General features: G+C 60.8%; 1 protein-coding gene across 1 annotated transcript in view; it reads left to right on the top strand.

Annotated features, from left to right (window-relative positions):
- The first annotated feature begins 11,887 nt into the window (after positions 1 to 11,887).
- Positions 11,888 to 18,827, top strand: part of TERT (telomerase reverse transcriptase) — a 21,239-nt gene continuing 14,299 nt past the window's right edge. Inside the window, exons 1-4 of the mRNA XM_032415403.1 lie at positions 11,888 to 12,108; positions 12,221 to 13,526; positions 16,746 to 16,941; positions 18,205 to 18,385. Of these exons, the coding sequence (XP_032271294.1) occupies positions 11,890 to 12,108; positions 12,221 to 13,526; positions 16,746 to 16,941; positions 18,205 to 18,385 (1,902 nt within the window). The 5' untranslated portion in view covers positions 11,888 to 11,889. The remainder of the gene's footprint in view (positions 12,109 to 12,220; positions 13,527 to 16,745; positions 16,942 to 18,204; positions 18,386 to 18,827) is intronic.

The raw sequence follows: 18,827 nt of genomic DNA, 5'->3' as shown, positions 1-18,827 counted from the left end.
CAGGTCTGGCCACAGGGCGAGCCAGGGTCGTGCCCCCGTCTCGAGGCCTTCCTGCCGTCACAGCTGCCTGTCCGGGGCCTGGGGTTCCTCCCATGCCTCCGCGGCTCCCCAGTCTGTCCATTCACCTTTCTATGCCCTACCGTCCAGAGGGGCTTCTGTGCCAGTGTAGACACAGCCCAAACCCTGCGAGGGGAGCACCCCGGTGAGCTTTCACACAGCCCTGTGAGCGTGGGGCAGGCAGCTCCCAGTGACTCGGGTGCCTGCATCCCTCTGGCTGGTCGTCTGCAGAGACCACGTGGTGACCTTCATGCACATCGGCCCCCAGCCCGTTCCTCCCCCACCCAGAGCCCACACCGGACCCTCGGGGCCTGGCTTCTTTGGCTCAGAATTCTCTCCCGGCTTGTGGCCCTCACTCGTACCCCTGGGCAGCATCCACTGCGTGAAGAAGCCACACTTCAGTGACTGGACAGACGTCAGGCTTTCGTCCAGCTTGGTGTGAGAAGTAGAGTCACCCAGAGTGCGTGTGTGTGTCTGCAGGGGACGTCAGCGGTCCGTCCTCTGGGGCCGCACCCAGGTGGGGTGCATGCATGCTTGGCATCGGGAGCTGACGCCCCCATGCCCGTTCCAGCGCCCCCCCAGCCCCCCGGCCATGTCACACCCGCGCCCCCCAGACCCCCCACATCACACGCCCCCCCCCCAGGGCCCTCCCGGGTCACGCCCGCCCCATGCTTGTGTTGCTGTCTGGTGGGCATGCAGGGGGACCTTCCTGAAGCCCGGATTTGCCTGACAACTAATGGTGCTGAATATCTTTTCGTATTCTTTCTAACCATTTTGACATCCTTTTTGGATAAAGGGCCTATTTTTTTCCATCTCCCCTGTAATCCTACGTTTCTAGTAGCATTTGTGCGGGGCTTGCTGGCTGAGGCGACTCAGCCACATAAGGTGGGAGGAGCGCACGCCCCGTTTTCTGCTCTTGGGAACGTTCCTGCGGCCTGTGGCTTCCTCGCTGGGGTTTGCTTCTGCTGCTGCTGGAATTTCTGTAGCTTTCGTGGGGACACTACGTGAGGTTTCGTTGTTTCGCTTAAAGAATTTGTCCATTTGGCACAGCTGCTCATAATCTCCTCTTGTTCTCACAGCCTCTGGGGCCGCGTCCACCGGTTGTGTCCCCGTGACAAAGCACCACAGACGGGGCGGCGAGCGGCCGACGGAGTCCCGGGCGGCGAGCAGGCGAGCCCTCAGAGCCTGCTGGGGGAAGCGGGGGCTGGCAGGGCACCTTCTAGGAAGCAGCCTTGTTCCGTCCCCTGTCCCAGGGGCGGGAGGCCCCAGGTGAAGGTGCCGCAGGGCCCGCTGCTCCCGAGGCTGAGAGATGGCCACCGTCACCCTCACGCCACGTTCCCCCTGAGTGTGCGTCTCCAAACCTCCCCTTTTGATAAGGATGCAGTCGTGTTGGATCCGGACCCACCATAAAGACCTCAACTGGGCTCGAGCCTCCGCAGAGACCCTGTTTCCAAACAAGGTCACACTCGCAGGCCCTGGAGGTTGGGACGCCACCACCTGAGTTTTGGGGGGAGATGCTTTTAGTCCCTAACAATTCCTTACATACTTTTTTGTAATTCCTTTTCTTCTTAATCAATCTGCTTTTGTCAGTTTTATCATTATTGGTCTTTTCAGAAAAAGTTTGGCTTTGCTCATTCTTTACATTTTGTTTTCTCCTTCACTGATTTCTGCTCAGGTCTTTTATTCCTTACTTCTTTTTACACATGTTGGATCTATTTTGATATCCTCTTTCCTACTTTTGGAGATGGTTAATTGGCTCATTAACTTTCAGCCTCTCTTTTTTTTCAAACAAGACTTTGAAGTTGTGTTTTAGGAGCTTCTACTTCTGGACGAGGACAAGCAGCAGGGGCAGGGTTCACTCTCCGGTCCAAAATGATGACAACTGGACTAAATACGTGAAATGACCATCGTGAAGACCCTGAGCATCAGACACGGAGAGAGGAGTGCACCAGGCCCTGGGTCTGCTGGGGACGACATGGGGCTGGGCGTCTGGGGAGCGCAGTGACCAGAGTCCTGAGGGCTGGCACCCTGGAGGAGGGAGCCGTGTGGGGAGAAGCTGGAGACCAGCACCAGGTGCCTCAGTATCCAGCCGGTTACCGATCAGCGCGTGTGCGTCAGGAAATGATGCACGGTCAAGTGGGAGCCGCTGGAAAGGCACTGAAGGAATGACCCTGGACACGAAGAGCAGTCGTACCCGTTGCAGTTAGCCAGAGTGGAAGCCTCACCGTTCAGGGGACCGGCTCAGCGGCTGGGGGTAAAACTAAATCACAGACTAAGCACTGCTTTGGTCCCACCAACAAAGCTTAAAGACAAGATCCAAAAGGATTAAGTTGTTTCCAAAGACTTCTGTTTCCCAGTAAGAAGCTAAAAGATACCCTTCACCCAAAAGGTGAAATTCACAACGTCTGCCTCCAAATTACAGATCTACAGAGAAGCAAGAGAATGCAATCCACACCAAGAAACATCAGTCAACTGGAGCTGAACCCATGAGAAATGGGGACAAGAATATGGAAGCAGTTGTCAGACTGACTCCACGTCTGAGCAGCTACAGCGGAGGTTAAAGATGGGTGGGAGCACTGGAAGATTCCATCTTACACAAGAAGAGATTAATGAGTTTAAGACGGTGGCTGTGTGAATGAAACAGAGTGAGGAAAACAAGGAAACATCTGAGAGCCGCAGGGGACCCGGGGCTAGCGGGGTGGGGGGAGGTGGCGGGGCTGGGGAGGCCTTCGAAGAAATGTCTGATGACTTGTCAGATTTGATTAAAATAGATATGAAAGCACAGATTCAAGAAGCGTGCCAAAAACCAAGCACAAGGAACAGGAAGAAAACTAAAAAGTATGGGAATCAAATTGCTGATTTGTAACAAAGACAAAAATCTGTAAAGTAGCCAGAGAAAAAACATGCATGACATCCAAAGGAACAACAACAAAAAATGATACAGGAGACTTCTCCCAGGAAACAATTCAAGTTAAAAGGTATCTTTAAAATACTGAAAAGAAAAAAGGAAAAGAATCTAACTGAATCCTTTACAGGGAAAATATATTTCAAAATATCTTTTAAAAATAAGGATTTTTACAGACATACTAACCTGGACGAATCACAGCAGATCTGCTCTGTAAGAAGCATTAAGACGAGTCCTTCCAGCAGCAGATGGAAACCTGACCCACACGTGGGAACGAAGAGCACCAGAAATAGTAACTATGTGGGTGAATATAGGGACCTGTTTTCTTATTAAATTATCTTAAAAGACAACAGACCACTTAAAGCTGGAATAATGACGATGTTTTTCGGGGTCCCTGACACACGTCTGCAAGAACAGCACAAGTGTGGGGAGGGAAGCCGTGCAAGGCCGCTCTCGTAGGTTCTCACGCTGGGGGTGAGGACTGGTGTCACCCCCAGGAGGCCGGAGACAAACACATACCGTATACACCCTGCAGCAATCTCCAGAATAAACCACTGTTGCTCTTGAGCCAGTAAAGGAGATAAAACCAACATTAAGACATATTCAACGCAAAAGAAGGCGGAAAAACATGGGCAGAGGGACAGGACGGATGGGAGCAGCAGAAGGCCAGCAGCAATACAGGATTACAGCCGTCGCAGCAATGAGCACATTAAACGTAAATGATGCAGACGCCCCAGCTAAAAGGCAGAGACCACCAGGCTGAGTGCAAAAGCAAGGCCCAGCCGGATGCTGCGGAGAAGCAGCCCCTGGAGATAGCAGGACACGGAGGGCTCAAAAGAAAACCCTGGGAGAAGACTCGCCATGTGAACACTCAAAAAAAGAAAGCTGGACGGACAATATCAATATCAGGAAAGTAGATCTTAGGGAAAGGGTATTACCAGGAAATAGTCTTTTCATCCAAATAAAGGTAAACTAACCATGAAAAGGACATAATAATCCTGAACGTTTATGTGCTCAGTAACAGAGCTTCAAAATACGTGAAGCCAGAGTTGTTAGATGTGCAGGAAGACGTGGAACCCGTCTCTCAGTGACCGATGGGCCAATGGCAGCGGCAGATCCGTGAGGACACGGAAGACTGAACGCCGTCCGCCCGGGAGACCCGTGAGACGCCCCACTCAGCAGCAGAGCACTTACTCTTCCCAGCAGCAAAGAGCACGCTTACCAAGAGAGACACAAAACAGGCCCAAATGAATGTGAGTGGTTCCAGGCAGACACACTGTGTCTTCAGCCTCCGTGCGGCCAAGTGAGCGGCAGAAGCAGAAAGACCCTGGGAGAGCCTCCAGAACGCAGGAGGGAGATTAGAAAGTGTGGAACTGAACAAAGACACAGGTTGTGACACTGACAGTGAGATGGAAGTTTGGCTGAGGCCATGTGTGCCGGGCAGTCCTGGTGCTAAAACCTAGGAAAGAGGCGTCTCAGCATCCTCAACCTCCACCTTAAGAAGCTAGGAGAGCAAATTAAACCCAAAGAAAGTAGAGAATACGATAAATACCAATGAAATAGAAAAGTAATTCGGAGAATTAACGAACCCAAACCTTGTTCTTCGAGAAGATGGGTCCAGTGAGGAGGAAACCCGTAGCCGGGCCAGGTAGGAGAAAGGGGACCGCGCACCACAGTACCCACCAAGGACACCGCACGTGCGGACAGAATAACCGCAGTCCGGGCAACTTTGTGCCGGTATCGTCAACAATCTGGACGGGTGTGCAAGCTGCCGTTCACGCAGGAAGGACGGGTACCCCGGATAGCCCTCTATTTCTTGAAAACATTGAACCCGTAGTTTAAATCTTCCCACAAAGGGAGGACCAGATGGCTTGGTGGGTGGATTGCACCTAACACTGCGGGAGGGGATAACAGTGACGCCACAGTCTTCCGGAAACATGCAGAGGACGGAGGGCCTCTGGTCTGGTCGCGGGAGGCCGGCCTGCCTCAGCCCGGGGCCACCAGCCCCCTCCCGGGCTGCCCTCCAGCGCCGGCCTCGCGCCCTCGGGTCCCTCCTTCCCTCTCCCTCACAGACCTTCCCTCTTGAAGTCCACTCTGCAGAAATGCAGCTGCTGGCAAAATCCTTCAAGGCGTGTCCGGATAAAAGTGTCCCAGTGCCCCTCATTCTTGAGAGACACCCGTTTCCCCGGGGGCCCAGCCTCAGACGGTCAGGGAGTCCTCGCTGGGCTGTGGCCAGGCCGCGCGGCTGGTCCCTCTGTCCCTCCTGCTGGGATGCTCTGCCGTCCTCCAGTAACAGCGAAGCCGGCCGCTCTCTCCCCCACAGCGCCCCTCCCACACTCCCTCTGTCCCCCCTCGCGGGCTCGTGGTCTGTCCCTACCCCTTGACCTCCTCCGGTCTTCAGTCCCTGCTCCCTGGGCCGCAGTCTGGTGCTGCTTTCCTAAGTGTTTCTCCACATGGCTACCTTTCTCTCCTTTGGTACCTCATCCTCCTTATTTACTCTGTCATTACTCAGTGAGGCGTGGGACTCCCTGCAGGCCGGCTGGTCCTGGGCTCATCCGTCCCTCCCGGGCTCACGCCGTCCCTCCACACTGTCCCTCCCGGGCTCACGCCGTCCCTCCCAGACTCACGCCGTCCCTCCACGCCGTCCCTCCCGGGCTCACGCCGTCCCTCCACACTGTCCCTCCCGGGCTCACGCTATCCTTCCCGGCTCACACCGTCCCTCCCGGACTCACTCCATCCCTCCATGCCATCCCTCCCGGGCTCACACTGTCCCTCGCAGGCTCAAGCTGTCCCTCCACGCTGTCCCTCCCGGGCTCACGCCATCCCTCCACCCTGTCCCTCCCGGGCCCACACCGTCCCTCCCGGACTCACGCCGTCCCTCCACGCCGTCCCTCCCGGGCTCATGCCATCCCTCCTGGACTCACACCATCCCTCCCACTATCCATCCCAGATGCAGAGCACAACTTGCACTACATTCTGGATCCTTCCCAGCAGCTGCAGAATTTGCGTATCTGATTCCTCTGCTTTGTGCTTCCACTGCTCCCGCTTACTCTCAGTCACGGTGCTTTGTGGAGTGTTTGGAGGTGGTTTGGTTGTGTGTTCGTATTTGGTGAACGGCAGGAGTCCTGACCCCGGAATGCTGACGCCTCCTTCGGGGAGGACCTGGAGCTTGTGTAGCTGGCACCGGCAGGAGTCAGGGTCCCTGCGGACAGGAGGCGCGGTAGGTCTTCAGGGGCCCCCATGTCACACACGTGTGCAGGCCCGGGGGCTGGGAGAGACCAGATAAGGTACATTGATGAAGCCCGAGTCCGGATTCTACTCCAGGGGCCGTGAGCAGGTCTTAGCGGTATTAGCGGGATGGGCCCTGCTCACAGGGACGCCGCCGGGAGGAGGTGCCTGCCCAGACGGGAAGCCTGGCGCAGCCGTCCAAGTGGGAGGTGACGGGGCAGCGTCCGGCAGCGTCTGGCACGCGACAGACAGGAGTCAAGCACATCCGGACCAGCAGCTCTAATCTCTATCCCTCGCGTCGCTGCGTCTGTAAGGGGGCGGAGCTGGGGCCTCCTGTAAGTCACAGACCCTGGCTCTGCGTCCTCACCTCCTTCCCCGTCCCCCATCCGCCCCCGCTCCTGCTGACTGGCACCCGCGGGCCAGGGCCCTGAGCGTCCCCGAGACACACCCAGTCACGGGGCCTTGCTCACGGCAGGGAGCCGGGACATGGCCTGGGGCACGTGCTGTTCACAAAAGGAGAGATTAAGGACTTAATTCTATAAGTAAATTCCACCTTTCAGCCTCCAAGTGGGTCAATTTACCTTACCATTTTCTTAAGTTTCATCAAATAACTTCCAAGAGTGCAGAAATCCAGGGGGGCACACCCAACCGGAACTGAGCCATGTTTGCCAAGATACAAGGACCACATGCCTGCACTCAGAGGGATTTTAGCCGTCAGCACCTTGGATTGGTTTTGATCAGGTGGTTGAGGGTGCGAGGGAAAGTACACAGAGAGACGGAAATCGGTCAGGACGGATTACATGTGGCAGCCTCGTCCGCCAGAGCGGGGGATGCACACCCGTTCTCCCGGGAGCCGCAACCTTCCTGACCCGAGGGGCCGTTTCCTAAGGCCCCCACCCCCGCTCGCTGCCCTTCCTCCGGACCGTGCCCGACCGCCCAGAAGCCGCGCACGGGGGACACCGGCCTTGCACTTGGGAGAACCTGGGTTTGTGTCCTGGCTCTTTCAGGAAGCCCCCACCCTGAACGCTTGTCCACCTACTTCCCGGTTGCTCAGGGATAATGAGCTAATGTGGGAAAAGTCGCCAACAAGGGCCATTATGCCCACTGCTGTGTATCCGCACTGCTAAGAATAGGAACCCAATAGTAACCCTGTCAGGGTGCGGCAGACGGGGACAACATGGGCGCCAAGCAGCCACCGTTCCATTCTGCTCACAGAGACCTGCCCAGGAGAACGAGGCACAGAAAATAAAGTGGGGGCTGCTTTCAGCCCAGGTTGGAGGGAGAGTAGCAGCTGGGACCAGGGACTCTCTGGACCCAGAGAGCCTGGAAGACCGGGCACAGACCCCGAGGTTCCCTGGGGCATCCCCCACCCCGGCTGCTCCGAGCCGGCGGTCCTGGCGATCCCAGGGCCTGGCGGGCCAGCCGCTGCTGCCCACGTGGGCGGTCCACGCCGCCAGGGACACGGCCTGGGTCCTCTGCTCCGTCCCTGTTGTGTGTGGTTGGTTAGGATTTCACTTGTTTATGACTTAAGTTGTTTTGACCTCTGGGTGAATTTGTTTGCACTTGGGAAGCCATGTTGGGATGTCGTCCCTGACGCCTGCTGTTGACACGTACTCCGCGACTCAACGTGGACGGGGCCGTGTGGGTAGGAACAGGGAAGAGCCGCCACGGTGAGCGGCCACGTCAACCCCCTGTACCGAGAGTCTGCGGGGACGGAGTGAGACCCTGGATCTGGCAGGGCCCGGCTCAGCTGCTCCCGACAGCCCTCCTCTGCAGGGTGGGGGACCGCCCACCGCGGTGAAGGCGCACGGCGGCCCAGAAGGGGGTCCTCTTCCCGCCGACACGGTGTCTTCGTCCCCCACAGCGTGCGGGGCAGCGGGGCGCCGCCTCCTGAGATCCCGCGCGGAGGAAGGGGCGCCTCGCCTGAGTCGGACGCTGTGCCCTTCACCTCCCCTTTGCCTGGAATAAGAGTGTGATTAATCTGTCCGTGGCTCGCAGTGTGTTCTTTCTTTTTTTTTTTTTTTAAAGATTTTATTTATTTATTTGACAGAGAGAGACACAGCGAGAGGGGGAACACAAGCAGGGGGAGTGGGAGAGGGAGAAGCAGGCTTCCCGCGGAGCAGGGAGCCCGATGCGGGGCTCGATCCCAGGACGCTGGGATCATGACCTGAGCCGAAGGCAGACGCTTAACGACTGAGCCACCCAGGCACCCCGCAGTGTGTTCTTTCTTTATCGGTTTATTAGGAGACATTATCTGGTCTACTCCGGGTTTGTGAAATGTTACTACGAGTTATAATTCCCACAGTGACCCCGCGTTAAATTACTGGCGAAGACAGTGTCGGTCTCAGGGTACTTTCCCTCAAACAAAACAATCGCCTTCCCATCGGCACCGGGGGGGCTTTGGGGCCCCTAGGTGCCACACACGGAGGTCTCCCTACGCCAGCCATCCAGAGAACACCCCGTGAGACCGGGTCCCTAAACCTGCCCTCCACGCCCCCTCCCTTCCCTCGTGTGTGGCCTGAGGACAGGGCTCCGCCCGTGACTCATCTTCTATGCTCCCTGGGCCGGAACCTTCCGCGGGGCCGAGGCGGGCCTGTTGCCAGGGCTGCCCGGGCGCCCCATCCTGGCCGTCTCCCCGGCGGCCTGCGGACCATCCACACCCCATCAGAGAGGCGGCAGTAAGAGCCAGCGAGGCCAGCGGTGCTGGTGGGGACCCGGGGGAGCGAGAGCGCCCCTCCTGACAGGGTGACCCGGCCGCTCTCTCCAGGAACAAGCACAAGCCATGTGTCCTGTCCACGAGCATTCGCCGCAGCTTTATGTGTAACAGCTGCAAAGTGGAAAAACCCTTCAGCAGGCGTGTCGTCGTGTCACCCATGCCCCAGAGCACGGCTGGGAGCCGCCTAGAGATGCAAAGCAGCGGACTGCTGGCCCCACGGGAAGGACACGGAGCACAGCGCCAGTCCCCGTGCGTCACGGGGACTGTGATTCCATCTCTAGTCCCAAAACGACAGAGTCCCTGCAGAGCAGGCTGCTCGTCAGGGGCCGGGGGGTGCAGCACGGTGACCCTAGAGCCCGTGGCGCCATTCCGCGTGGCGAGAGCAGTGCTGGTCACGCAAATCCACACGGGCACTGAGAGGACATCCAGCTCCACACACGCCCCGGACCAGGCTCAGTGCGCTGGCCAAGGGTCCCCCGTGTTCCAGGAGGTCGCCCGCTGGGGACACCGGGAGAAGCACCCGGGGGCAGAGCCGATCAACAGCTGAGCGTCGAGGGCCGAATGCAGCCCAAGGAGGCCACGTCCTAGGCCCGGACCCTGGGGACGTAGCCTCGCCTGGCACGAGGGACTTTGCAGCTGGGATTTCTTGAGCAGGGTCAGAGTCAGGGGGATGCAGACGGAGGCCGGCGCTGGTATCACAGCAGCTCAGACGGTGTCCAGTGGAAGGCCCTTCCCGGGAGCAGGGGCCCCTCCGTCGGCAAGGCCACGCTGTTGACACCATCTCGGTGCCGTGCTCCCTTTGTGGACAGCTTCCATTCAGACGGAGGCCTGTGTGCGGCTGACCCCCTTGCACTGTGTGCGTCTGGGCAGCGGCCCAACCACGGACACCCGTTTGGAGCGGAGGCGTGTGTTGGCCTGGGAGCTGCCCGGCCAGCACGCCCAGCACTGACGCGCCGGCCCCTCGCAAGCTCCTCTCCGCACCGCCATCCAGAGCGGGCTCTCCCGCAGGGTGGTGTGTGCACAGCGAGCAGGGAGCCCTGCCCGGGCACCAGCGACGGCCTCCCTGGGCTCAGGTCACTCGGGCAGGGCTGGGGCTTCCTGAGATCTGCTCTTGTCATTTCCGTGATTCCTCGGGGACCGGGGAGGAGTGGTGTGCTGACATCCTGCAGTTCTTGGAGCAACCTGAACGGCCTGGGCGCCCCCCCCCCCCTGCAACCTGAGCCCGTGCCGTTAGAAGTCTCGGGCCAGTGTGCCAGCCGCACGGGGGGGGCTCCCCACTCCTGCACTGGATCGACGGTACTGCGGCATTCTTCTGCTCCCGGTGCCAGATGCACTCGGCTTAGGGACTTCCGGGTGTCACGTGTGAAGCCCACCCATGGCCTCCCGGAAGGCCTAGGACGAGGCTTTTGTGGTATTCTATCTCAAGCCAACAGCATCGATTTTTTCCTTGGGACATTTCTCAAGTTTACGACGCAATGATTTCAGACTATCACCCGCTTCCCGCGGCAGGTTAACCGCACAGGCGACACCGGAGATGAAGGTCTCCATTCACGCTGGGGGAACGCTTCCTTGCCATCAACACGGGTGTGTCCTTTTCTGCCTCGGTTTCCCCTGTTCCGCTCTTTCTAAAAACATCTGCCTCCTGAGCAGGTTTCCCCAGGTGAATCAGAGTAACTCTGTCAGAAAAGAACAGATTTCCCCCAGCAGTGGGCAAACGCACCAGTGGCAGAAGTGAGCGGGTCTCCAACACAGCCCCGGAGGCGCAGTGCTGGCTCAGTGGAACCCTGCAGGGCGGGACCCGATCCGAGTGTTCCGGGCTCCGCGCGCCATGAATACGCACAGCCGGCGCCCAGGGGACTGGCAGGGAGGCCTGTTCGAATGCTGGGGCCGAGAACAAGAGCAAGTTCCTGACCACGGTTCTCACGTTGTGAGAGGTTAACAGTCGCCCAGCCACGCAGTGTTTGCTGAGCTCAGGTACGTCACCCCGGGAGCCTCCTGAGACCGAGTTTGCCTATTGCTTAGGGATTCAAACCTGAACGTTTGCGTGAAATCTCATTAGGGTGGCTCCTCTGAAGTGTCTTGTTCAAGCATCGTGACCGGCATCGTCACAACTGTCCCCCTGGGTCTGGACCATCAGTGTTGTGGAGATTCTGGGCTGGGCCGGAAAGGGCTCTGAGGTCGCAGACAGTCCCTCCGCCTGCCCAGTCCCGTCTTGGGGGGTGGGGGTGTCCCGGAGCATGCAAGCAGCTGGAGCTCGTGTGAGGAGCCTGCACATGGTGCCAAACAGGCCCTGTGGCTCCGATTTCTTCCGTCCTTCACGGACGCGGTTAGCAGGGAATTGATTTGGGGTTTTTGTTTCTGGTGGAGACAATAGAAGCCTAAGGACCTGAACAAGGAGAAAGGGCAGTCCAGGGTCAAGGAGACCAAGTTGGCAGGGAAGACCGGCCGCTGCCCGCTCGCAGCCCACTCGCCCGCGCCCTCAGTTGTGCCCAGGCCCACGTGGCCGGATCGCCAGCGACTCTTCTCCTGGGGCCCCGTCGCACATTTGCTACCCTGCTCCTTCCATCACCCCCTCCCCAGCTGGACCCCCCGGCAGCCCTCAGTGCCTGGATCACCGCCCCTGGGAGAAAGAGACAAACCAGGGGGCCCTCTCAACACGGGGCGCAGAGCGCACCAGGTGCCCCACGTTAGGGCTCCCCGTGGGTACCCCCAGAGCCGCGGCCGCCTCCACCGTTCCCCGCTGTGCGACCCTCGCTGCGACCGCGGCACCCTGCAAGGGGTCGCGGGGCGTGGGTGGAGAGGATGCGGTCGCACGGCCAAAGCACGCAGGAGCCTCGCCACACCTTGGCGCCAACACCGCGGAACGCCGCGACCCCGCCCCGGCCCCGCCCCTTCCCCCCCCAAGCCCCCCCCCCCAGTGCGGCCCCCCCCCCCCCCCTCCCGGGCCCGCCCCTTCCTCCCGCGGACCCGCCCCTCTCCGGCCATGCCGCGCGCGCCCCGGTGCCGCGCCGTGCGCGCCCTGCTGCGGGGCCACTACCGAGAGGTGTTGTCCTTGGCCTCCTTCCTGCGGCGCCTGGGGCCCCAGGGCCGGCGGCTCGTGCGGCGTGGAGACCCAACGGCCTTCCGCGCGCTGGTGGCCCAGTGCCTGGTGTGCGTGCCCTGGGACGCGCGGCCGCCCCCCGTCGCCCCGTCCTTCCGCCAGGTGGGCTGCCCCAGGAACCCGGCTCGGGCCTGCCGGGGCGGGAGAGGGGGGGCGGCGCGCTCAGGCCCCCGGGGCCTCGGTCCCCAGGGCTTCAGGACCCGTACCCCCGCAGGTGTCCTGCCTGAAGGAGCTGGTGGCCAGGGTGGTGCAGCGGCTCTGCGAGCGCGGCGCCAGGAACGTGCTGGCTTTCGGCTTCGCCCTGCTGGACGGAGCCCGCGGCGGGCCGCCCGTGGCCTTCACGACCAGCGTGCGCAGCTACCAGCCCAACACGGTAACGGAGACCCTGCGTGGCAGCGGCGCATGGGGGCTGCTGCTGCGCCGCGTGGGCGACGATGTGCTCACCCACCTGCTCACGCGCTGCGCGCTCTACCTGCTGGTGGCCCCGAGCTGCGCCTACCAGGTGTGTGGGCCTCCGCTCTACGACCTCTGCGTCCCCGCCGTGGCTCGGCCCCTCGCGTCCCGCGGCCACAGTCCTGGGGCCCGGATGGACCGCAGACCCACGCGCCAGGCCTGGAATTCTGGCGCAAGGCGGCGTCGGGGCAGATCCAGGAACAGTCCGCCTCCGGCCAAGAGGCCCAGGCGCCGCGTGACCCCAGAGCCGGAGCGGGGGACCGACAGGCCTTCTGCCCGGGCCCACCTGGGCGGGGCCCACGGGCCGAGTGACAGCAAACCTGGCGCAGTGACACCTGTCAGGGCCGCTGCGGAAGCTGCCTCGTGGGAGGGAGGGCCCCCTGGGACTCGTCTCTCCTCCCCGGCCGCACAGCCGTCTCAGGGGCCCCAGGGAGCACCCCATCACCCAGCGCACCCCGAGACCAAGCACTTCCTCTACTGCTCGGGAGGCAGGGAGCGGCTGCGCCCCTCCTTCCTGCTCAGCGCCCTGCCGCCTAGCCTGACCGGGGCCCGGAAACTCGTGGAGACCATCTTTCTGGGCTCCGAGCCCCGGAGGCCGGGGGCTGCCCGCATGACGCGCCGCCTGCCCGCGCGCTACTGGCGGATGAGGCCCCTGTTCCGGGAGCTGCTCGGGAACCACGCGCGGTGCCCGCATGGTGCGCTCCTCAGGACCCACTGCCCGCTTCGGGCCGCGGCCCCCGGGGAGGCGCCTAGCGACCAGGCGTGCGGAGGAGGGGGCGTGTGCCCTTCGGAGAGGCCCGCGGCAGCCCCCGAGGAGAAGGCGGACCCGCGGCGCCTGGTGCAGCTCCTCGGACGGCACAGTAGCCCCTGGCAGGTGTACGCTTTCCTGCGGGCCTGCCTGTGCTCGCTGGTGCCCGCTGCGCTCTGGGGCTCCAGGCACAACCAGCGCCGCTTCTTGAGGAACGTGAAGAAGTTCATCTCTCTGGGAAAGCACGCCAAGCTCTCGCTGCAGGAGCTGACGTGGAAGATGCGAGTGCAGGACTGCACCTGGCTGCGCGGGAGCCCAGGTGAGCAGCCCAGGTGAGCAGGTGCCTGGTTGGCCCTGCAGGCCCCTCCCTCCCAACCTTCCCCATGCACCTGGCTTCGGACTTGAGGTGGGGGCTCCATCCGCCACCCCTGATCCCTCGCATCCCATTTACATAAAACTTGGAGGCGCTGATGGACTCAGGCAGGCGCTGGGGACACGCAGTGAGCAGATGTGGGGACACAGGTCCAGCCACCGGCCACCCTCACTGCCCTCCCCGGTGGGAAGCAGCAACAAGGACAGACCCTGGGTTTTTGCCATTTGACCTCCCCCAAGCTCCCAAAACATCTGAGACTTCTAGGTGAAAGAAGATTGCAGAGCCCTCTAGTAGAGCCAAGGTTACCACCTGGGACATCCAGTTCGGTCTCTGGCGGTGGCGGCTTAAAATATGCCCGGGCTCATCTCCAAAGATCGTGATTATAATGGCCTCCGATGGGGGGCAGGGGCACACCCTTTCCAGTTCCCCAAGAGGCTCTGGGGCCAGGTGATGGCAGACAGCGGGGCGACCTCCCAGTAACTCGGGTTTGTAAGGTTATTATTATTTTTTTAATTGTGGGGAAACAACATACAGCCTGAGATCCTCCCTCCGAGCAAACGGTTAAGTGTGCAGGAAGCATTGCAGAGTGTAAGCACCGTGTTGCACAGCACACGTCTAGAACTTCGCACCTGCCATGCCTCTACGCCCCTAACCGGCCGCTCCCTTCTCGGTGCCGCGACGTGGCTGAGCCTCCAAGGTTCGCACCGGTGGACAGGCTGTTACAGGACCCACGCTCAGGCTGACGCTCACTTAGTGGAAAGAGTTGAGTTGCGTGACGCTGTCCCCTGCTTCACACGGGGTCTGCCATGCCTCTGCGCACTGCACGCAGGAGGGAGCTGCTGCTTTCCCGGGTGACTGGGGCCCAGCCCCTGGACCTCCCTGTGTCCTTGCACACTCGAGCTCTGGCCCTGGCCGTCTGCTCCTTCCCGTGGCCATGGCCATGCCCCTTGCCCACTGGGCTGATTACATGACACTTAGAGACCAAGGCTGTCTAAGCATGGCTCTCGTGGTCACCTTTTCCGCCCTCCCCTGCTGGGACACCCCTTCCCCTGTGCAGACCATCAGTTCGGGCAGGGGCTCGGTCCACAGCACCCGGGCCTTTGTCTCTGTCAAGCCAGCCTCGACCAATGTCCTGCCTGCCACTCTGCCCTCTGACTCCCGTCAGAAACCCGTCCCCATCCCCGGAGGCCAGACTGCTGGGCCGTCCACATCGTCAGCCCGGGGTCACTAGATGTCACAGAATGGATTCCTGATGGAAACTGGGGAGGTGCCCCCCCATGGCCTGTCCCCACGGCGGGCTGGTGGCAGCCCTTATTCCCTCACCCCGGGCACACGTGGCTCTTGCGTGGGCTGTGCTGTCATCTGGTCCCATCGACTTATGTGTGCCCCCACGACGGTCTGAACGGCGGCCCCTTGACCTTCAGAGTGGAGTCCGCTGTCTCAGGAGGGTCCTCAGTGGGCTCCACAGGCTGCGGTTGGGCCTCGGGGCCGTGTCCCCCGCCGTCAGGGTCCCCGGCGTTCCTGCCTGACTTCTCGGGGCTGATTGGCCGTGTTTCCCTCTTGGCTCTGTCTTGGCCGCGTCCCAGCTCTGCCTGTGTCTGCACGTGTCCAGTTTCAGTCGCTTCTAAGTTTCTAGTTTCTTCTACGCTTTCTGCTTAGATCAGCAAGTCGTTGAGCTGTGTGTGATCTTTCCTACTGACTTGTGACTCGGTTGTGTGGTGGTCTGTGTGCAGGATCCCGGCGGTGTGGGGCTGGGCAGACGTGCGTGTCCCTTGGGCGTCTGCAGGCCTGTGGCCGGTTGCCATGTTCACGCCGCCCGAGACCCCTGTGCCCCTCCTGAGGGCGAGATGCTCTGGGGAGCGCCGTCTTCCTCAAGGGTGGGTTTGTCCGTCCCGTCCTGTTCCGACGGGATTTACGTCAGGTTTTATCAGGCGTGTGCGCCTTTTAGAAGTTTTATCTCCCTCATGCCCTGTTGTGCCCGTTACATGAACGTCTGTTCTGGTGCCGCCGAGCGGCGCGCCAGCTTTCTCCTGGCGGGGGTCGGCGTGCAGCCTTCCCAGAGCCCCGCGGTTGGGGCCCGGCCCAGCAGCGGCTGGTGTTTTATCTTCCGTCCAGTCTGTCGATCTTTGCCACTAACCCGGAGAATCTGACTTCTTTCCTCTGACTGCAGACGTGTCTGAAGCCCCTTTCATCTTTCTTCCGGTTTGTCTGCCTTTCCCGTTTCCGGGGGCCCGTGCGCCTCTCCCACTCCACCCTCCTTCCCGGTTTGCCCCCCGGTGGCGGTTAGGAGCTGCTGGCTATGTGGCTCTCAGGGTCCCTTGTCCTGAGCACCATGAGGGCCTGATGCAGTTTCCCACGACCTTGGTTACGCCCCAAGATAGAGGTCGTGTTGTGCTCTGTGGTCAGTGTTCTTTGAGCTCTGTCCACTGCCCTTTTCTTCCCTCCCCCCTCACCATTCTGTCCTCTACCCCAGCCCAGCCTCTGCGTCCCCTTCCTGCTCCTTCACGGTTTCTTCCATGTCTGTTATTCGTGGTGAAGCCCCCGGTTCCGTGTGTGCCGTGGTCTCTGTGGCAGCCTGCTGACACCTTCTCGTGACCTTTCCGAGTGCACAGAATAAAATGCACAGGGATGCAGAGGACAGTTTTGGGCTGTGGGGCGTGTCCCCAGCCCCGTGTCAGTGCTCGCAGCCCCCTGCTGCCTGTTCCCAGCTGCGCAGCATCTGGAGGCCCTTAGCTCCTGCGTGGTCCAGCCTGGGAAGCCACAGGCGTTTCTGGATCCCACTGCCCAGTGGTGAAGCGGCTGAGTGGCTGTGTCCCCATATGGAGAGCGTGTCTCTGCTTCTCCATCCCGCTTGTAACCCAGGACTGATGGCGAAGCCCCGGGCTCTCTGTCCAGTAGAAATATAACGTGACTGCATGTGTAATTTAAACGTTCCGGTAGCCACATTACAAAGTAGGAAAGGAAACGTGAAACTAATAAGGCCCGACACATCCAGAGTGCTCTCACTTCCTGTAATCGGCAGATGCATTGTTAACGGCACGCGTCCCTCCTCTGGCTGAGGATCGTGCTCCCTGCACCTCGGTCCCCACCTGCCCGTTTCCAGCGGCCAGTGTGGCTGCGATGGGCAGCTGGGTGGACACTGTGTCTGTACCTTTCCCATTTCAGGGGCTCGCTGTGTCCCGGCCGCGGAGCACCGTCGGAGAGAGGAGATCCTGGCCAGGTTCCTGTGCTGGTTGATGGGCACGTACGTGGTTGAGCTGCTCAGGTCGTTTTTTTACGTCACGGAAACCACGTTTCAGAAGAACCGGCTCTTCTTCTATCGGAAGAGCGTCTGGAGCCAGTTACAGAGCATAGGAATCAGGTGTCTTGGTCAATGCCGCTCGCTCGTGGTTTTTCCTGTGTGTGCAGATGACAGCCCTGCGTCCTGCCCGCCCAGCCGGCCGCAGGCCCCCGGGGGTCCCACGCTGGGGGTCCCGTGCTGGGCACAGACGCCCGGGGCCCCCCTTTGTTTACCTTTGACGTCCGAGTTTGCGCTGCCTAGGGTCCAGGCTCTCGAAAGTGGAAGAAGTTTGTACTGAATGGAACCAACCTCGCAGACAGGTCGTTGGCTTGATCCGGGCATATGGGTCAGATTCTCTTTTAATTCACACGGAATGAGTGGGGCTGTCTCATCAGTGGACGGCGTGCGGGCAGGGTCTGGGGACATGCGTGCTTCGGGAAGCAGGACCCCGAGGCAGTTCCTTCCAGCTTGACTTGCCTGAGTGGCTGCTAGGCTTGTCGCAGAGGCTGTTTATGTCCCTCTGAAGGATCGTGCTGAACACAGGCTGGATCGGGATCCCATCCGGGATGGTCTGCCAGCCTGAAAGACAAGCTGTGCTTCTCCGCAGCCTGGGCTGGCCGACGCGCCCAGTGTCCTCACAGGGCTTGGCAAGGCCCCGAAAGTGGCGAGGTCAGGGCTCCTGGGCTGCATCCTGCATTTGGGTCAAACCCGTGCCCTGAGTCAGGACATCTCCTGCAGAGGGAGCTGGACTGGGCCTGTGTCCTCCTGCATCTGGGAGACGGTCTGGGGGCCTTTATCGTAGGTTGAGGTAATAGTGCAGCCTGTTTAATAATTTAAACATTTCATGGCACCTGATCCAAAGTAGCTCTTGAGACTCCTTGTGGGGCCTGTGGAAGCTGTCGCCCTGCCTGGTGGGCATTTGAGTCCCCAGGGTGGGCTGGGCTTGCATACTGCCCTTCCCTCCTGGGGCCCTCAGCCCCTGCCTGTGGGTGGTGTTGGGGGAAAGGCTGCAGGTCATGGGTGCCAGGGAGCTGGTGGGTCCATGGAGAGAGGGTTCTGTTCCTCTAGGGGCTGCACCACTCACCACCTGCCCCGCCCTCCGCCCTTGCCTGAAGGTCCTGGCTGCCCCCACCTGTGCCTCCCAGGGCTCTTTGCTGGAGGGAACCAGGTGTCCTGGCACCTGCCGTGGAAGGGTGCTCCTACAGGTGGCCGGCCACAGCATCCTGGGTTGCTGGGGGCCTGGCTCTGCCAACTTGAGGAGCCCGGCCGTTCTCTGGCAGGCTTACCCGCCCTGGGCTTCTCGCGTGCCTGCCGAGCTGCAGCCCACGAGCTTCTCCGTTTCAGACAACACTTCACGCGTGTGCATCTCCGAGAACTGTCAGCAGCAGACGTCCGAAGACACCAGGAAGCCAGAGTGGCTCTCCTGACGTCCAGACTCCGCTTCCTCCCAAAGCCCAGTGGGCTGCGGCCAATTGTGAACATGGACTACGTGCTGGGAGCCAGAACGTTCCGCAGAGACAAGAAGGTCAGCGCTGTCGTTTCATTTCTAGGTCAAGTGCATGGAACCCCCAGCTGGCTGTGGAGGTGGACAGGAGGCCAGGAGGAGGGTCTGCAACACGGCAGGCCCACAGGAGGGCAGAGCACCGTTGACGGGGCCGGGTGCCCCAGTGTAGACAAGGAGCTCGTAGGAAGGCCAGTCCTGCAAGGTGCTAGACGGCCTCCGAGAACCCCGGTTCTCATGACGTGGCTGCCCACACCGGGCCCCGGCTTCTGGAGCCGCTGCAGGGGCGCTGTGTGCTCCGGGAGCCAAGCACAGGAAGAACCCGTTATCACCTGCCGCCAGCCTGCTGGGGCTCCAGCGACCCGCAGGACCTCACCCCTGGGATTAGCACCCCCCCCGAGGACCTCACCCCTGTGATTAGCACCCCCCCGCAGGACCTCACCCCTGTGATTAGCACCCCCCCCCG

Source organism: Phoca vitulina, unplaced genomic scaffold (assembly GCF_004348235.1).
Source record: "Phoca vitulina isolate PV1807 unplaced genomic scaffold, GSC_HSeal_1.0 scaffold17, whole genome shotgun sequence".
Taxonomy (NCBI): domain Eukaryota; kingdom Metazoa; phylum Chordata; class Mammalia; order Carnivora; family Phocidae; genus Phoca; species Phoca vitulina.
This window is presented reverse-complemented; position numbering and strand designations above follow the sequence as displayed.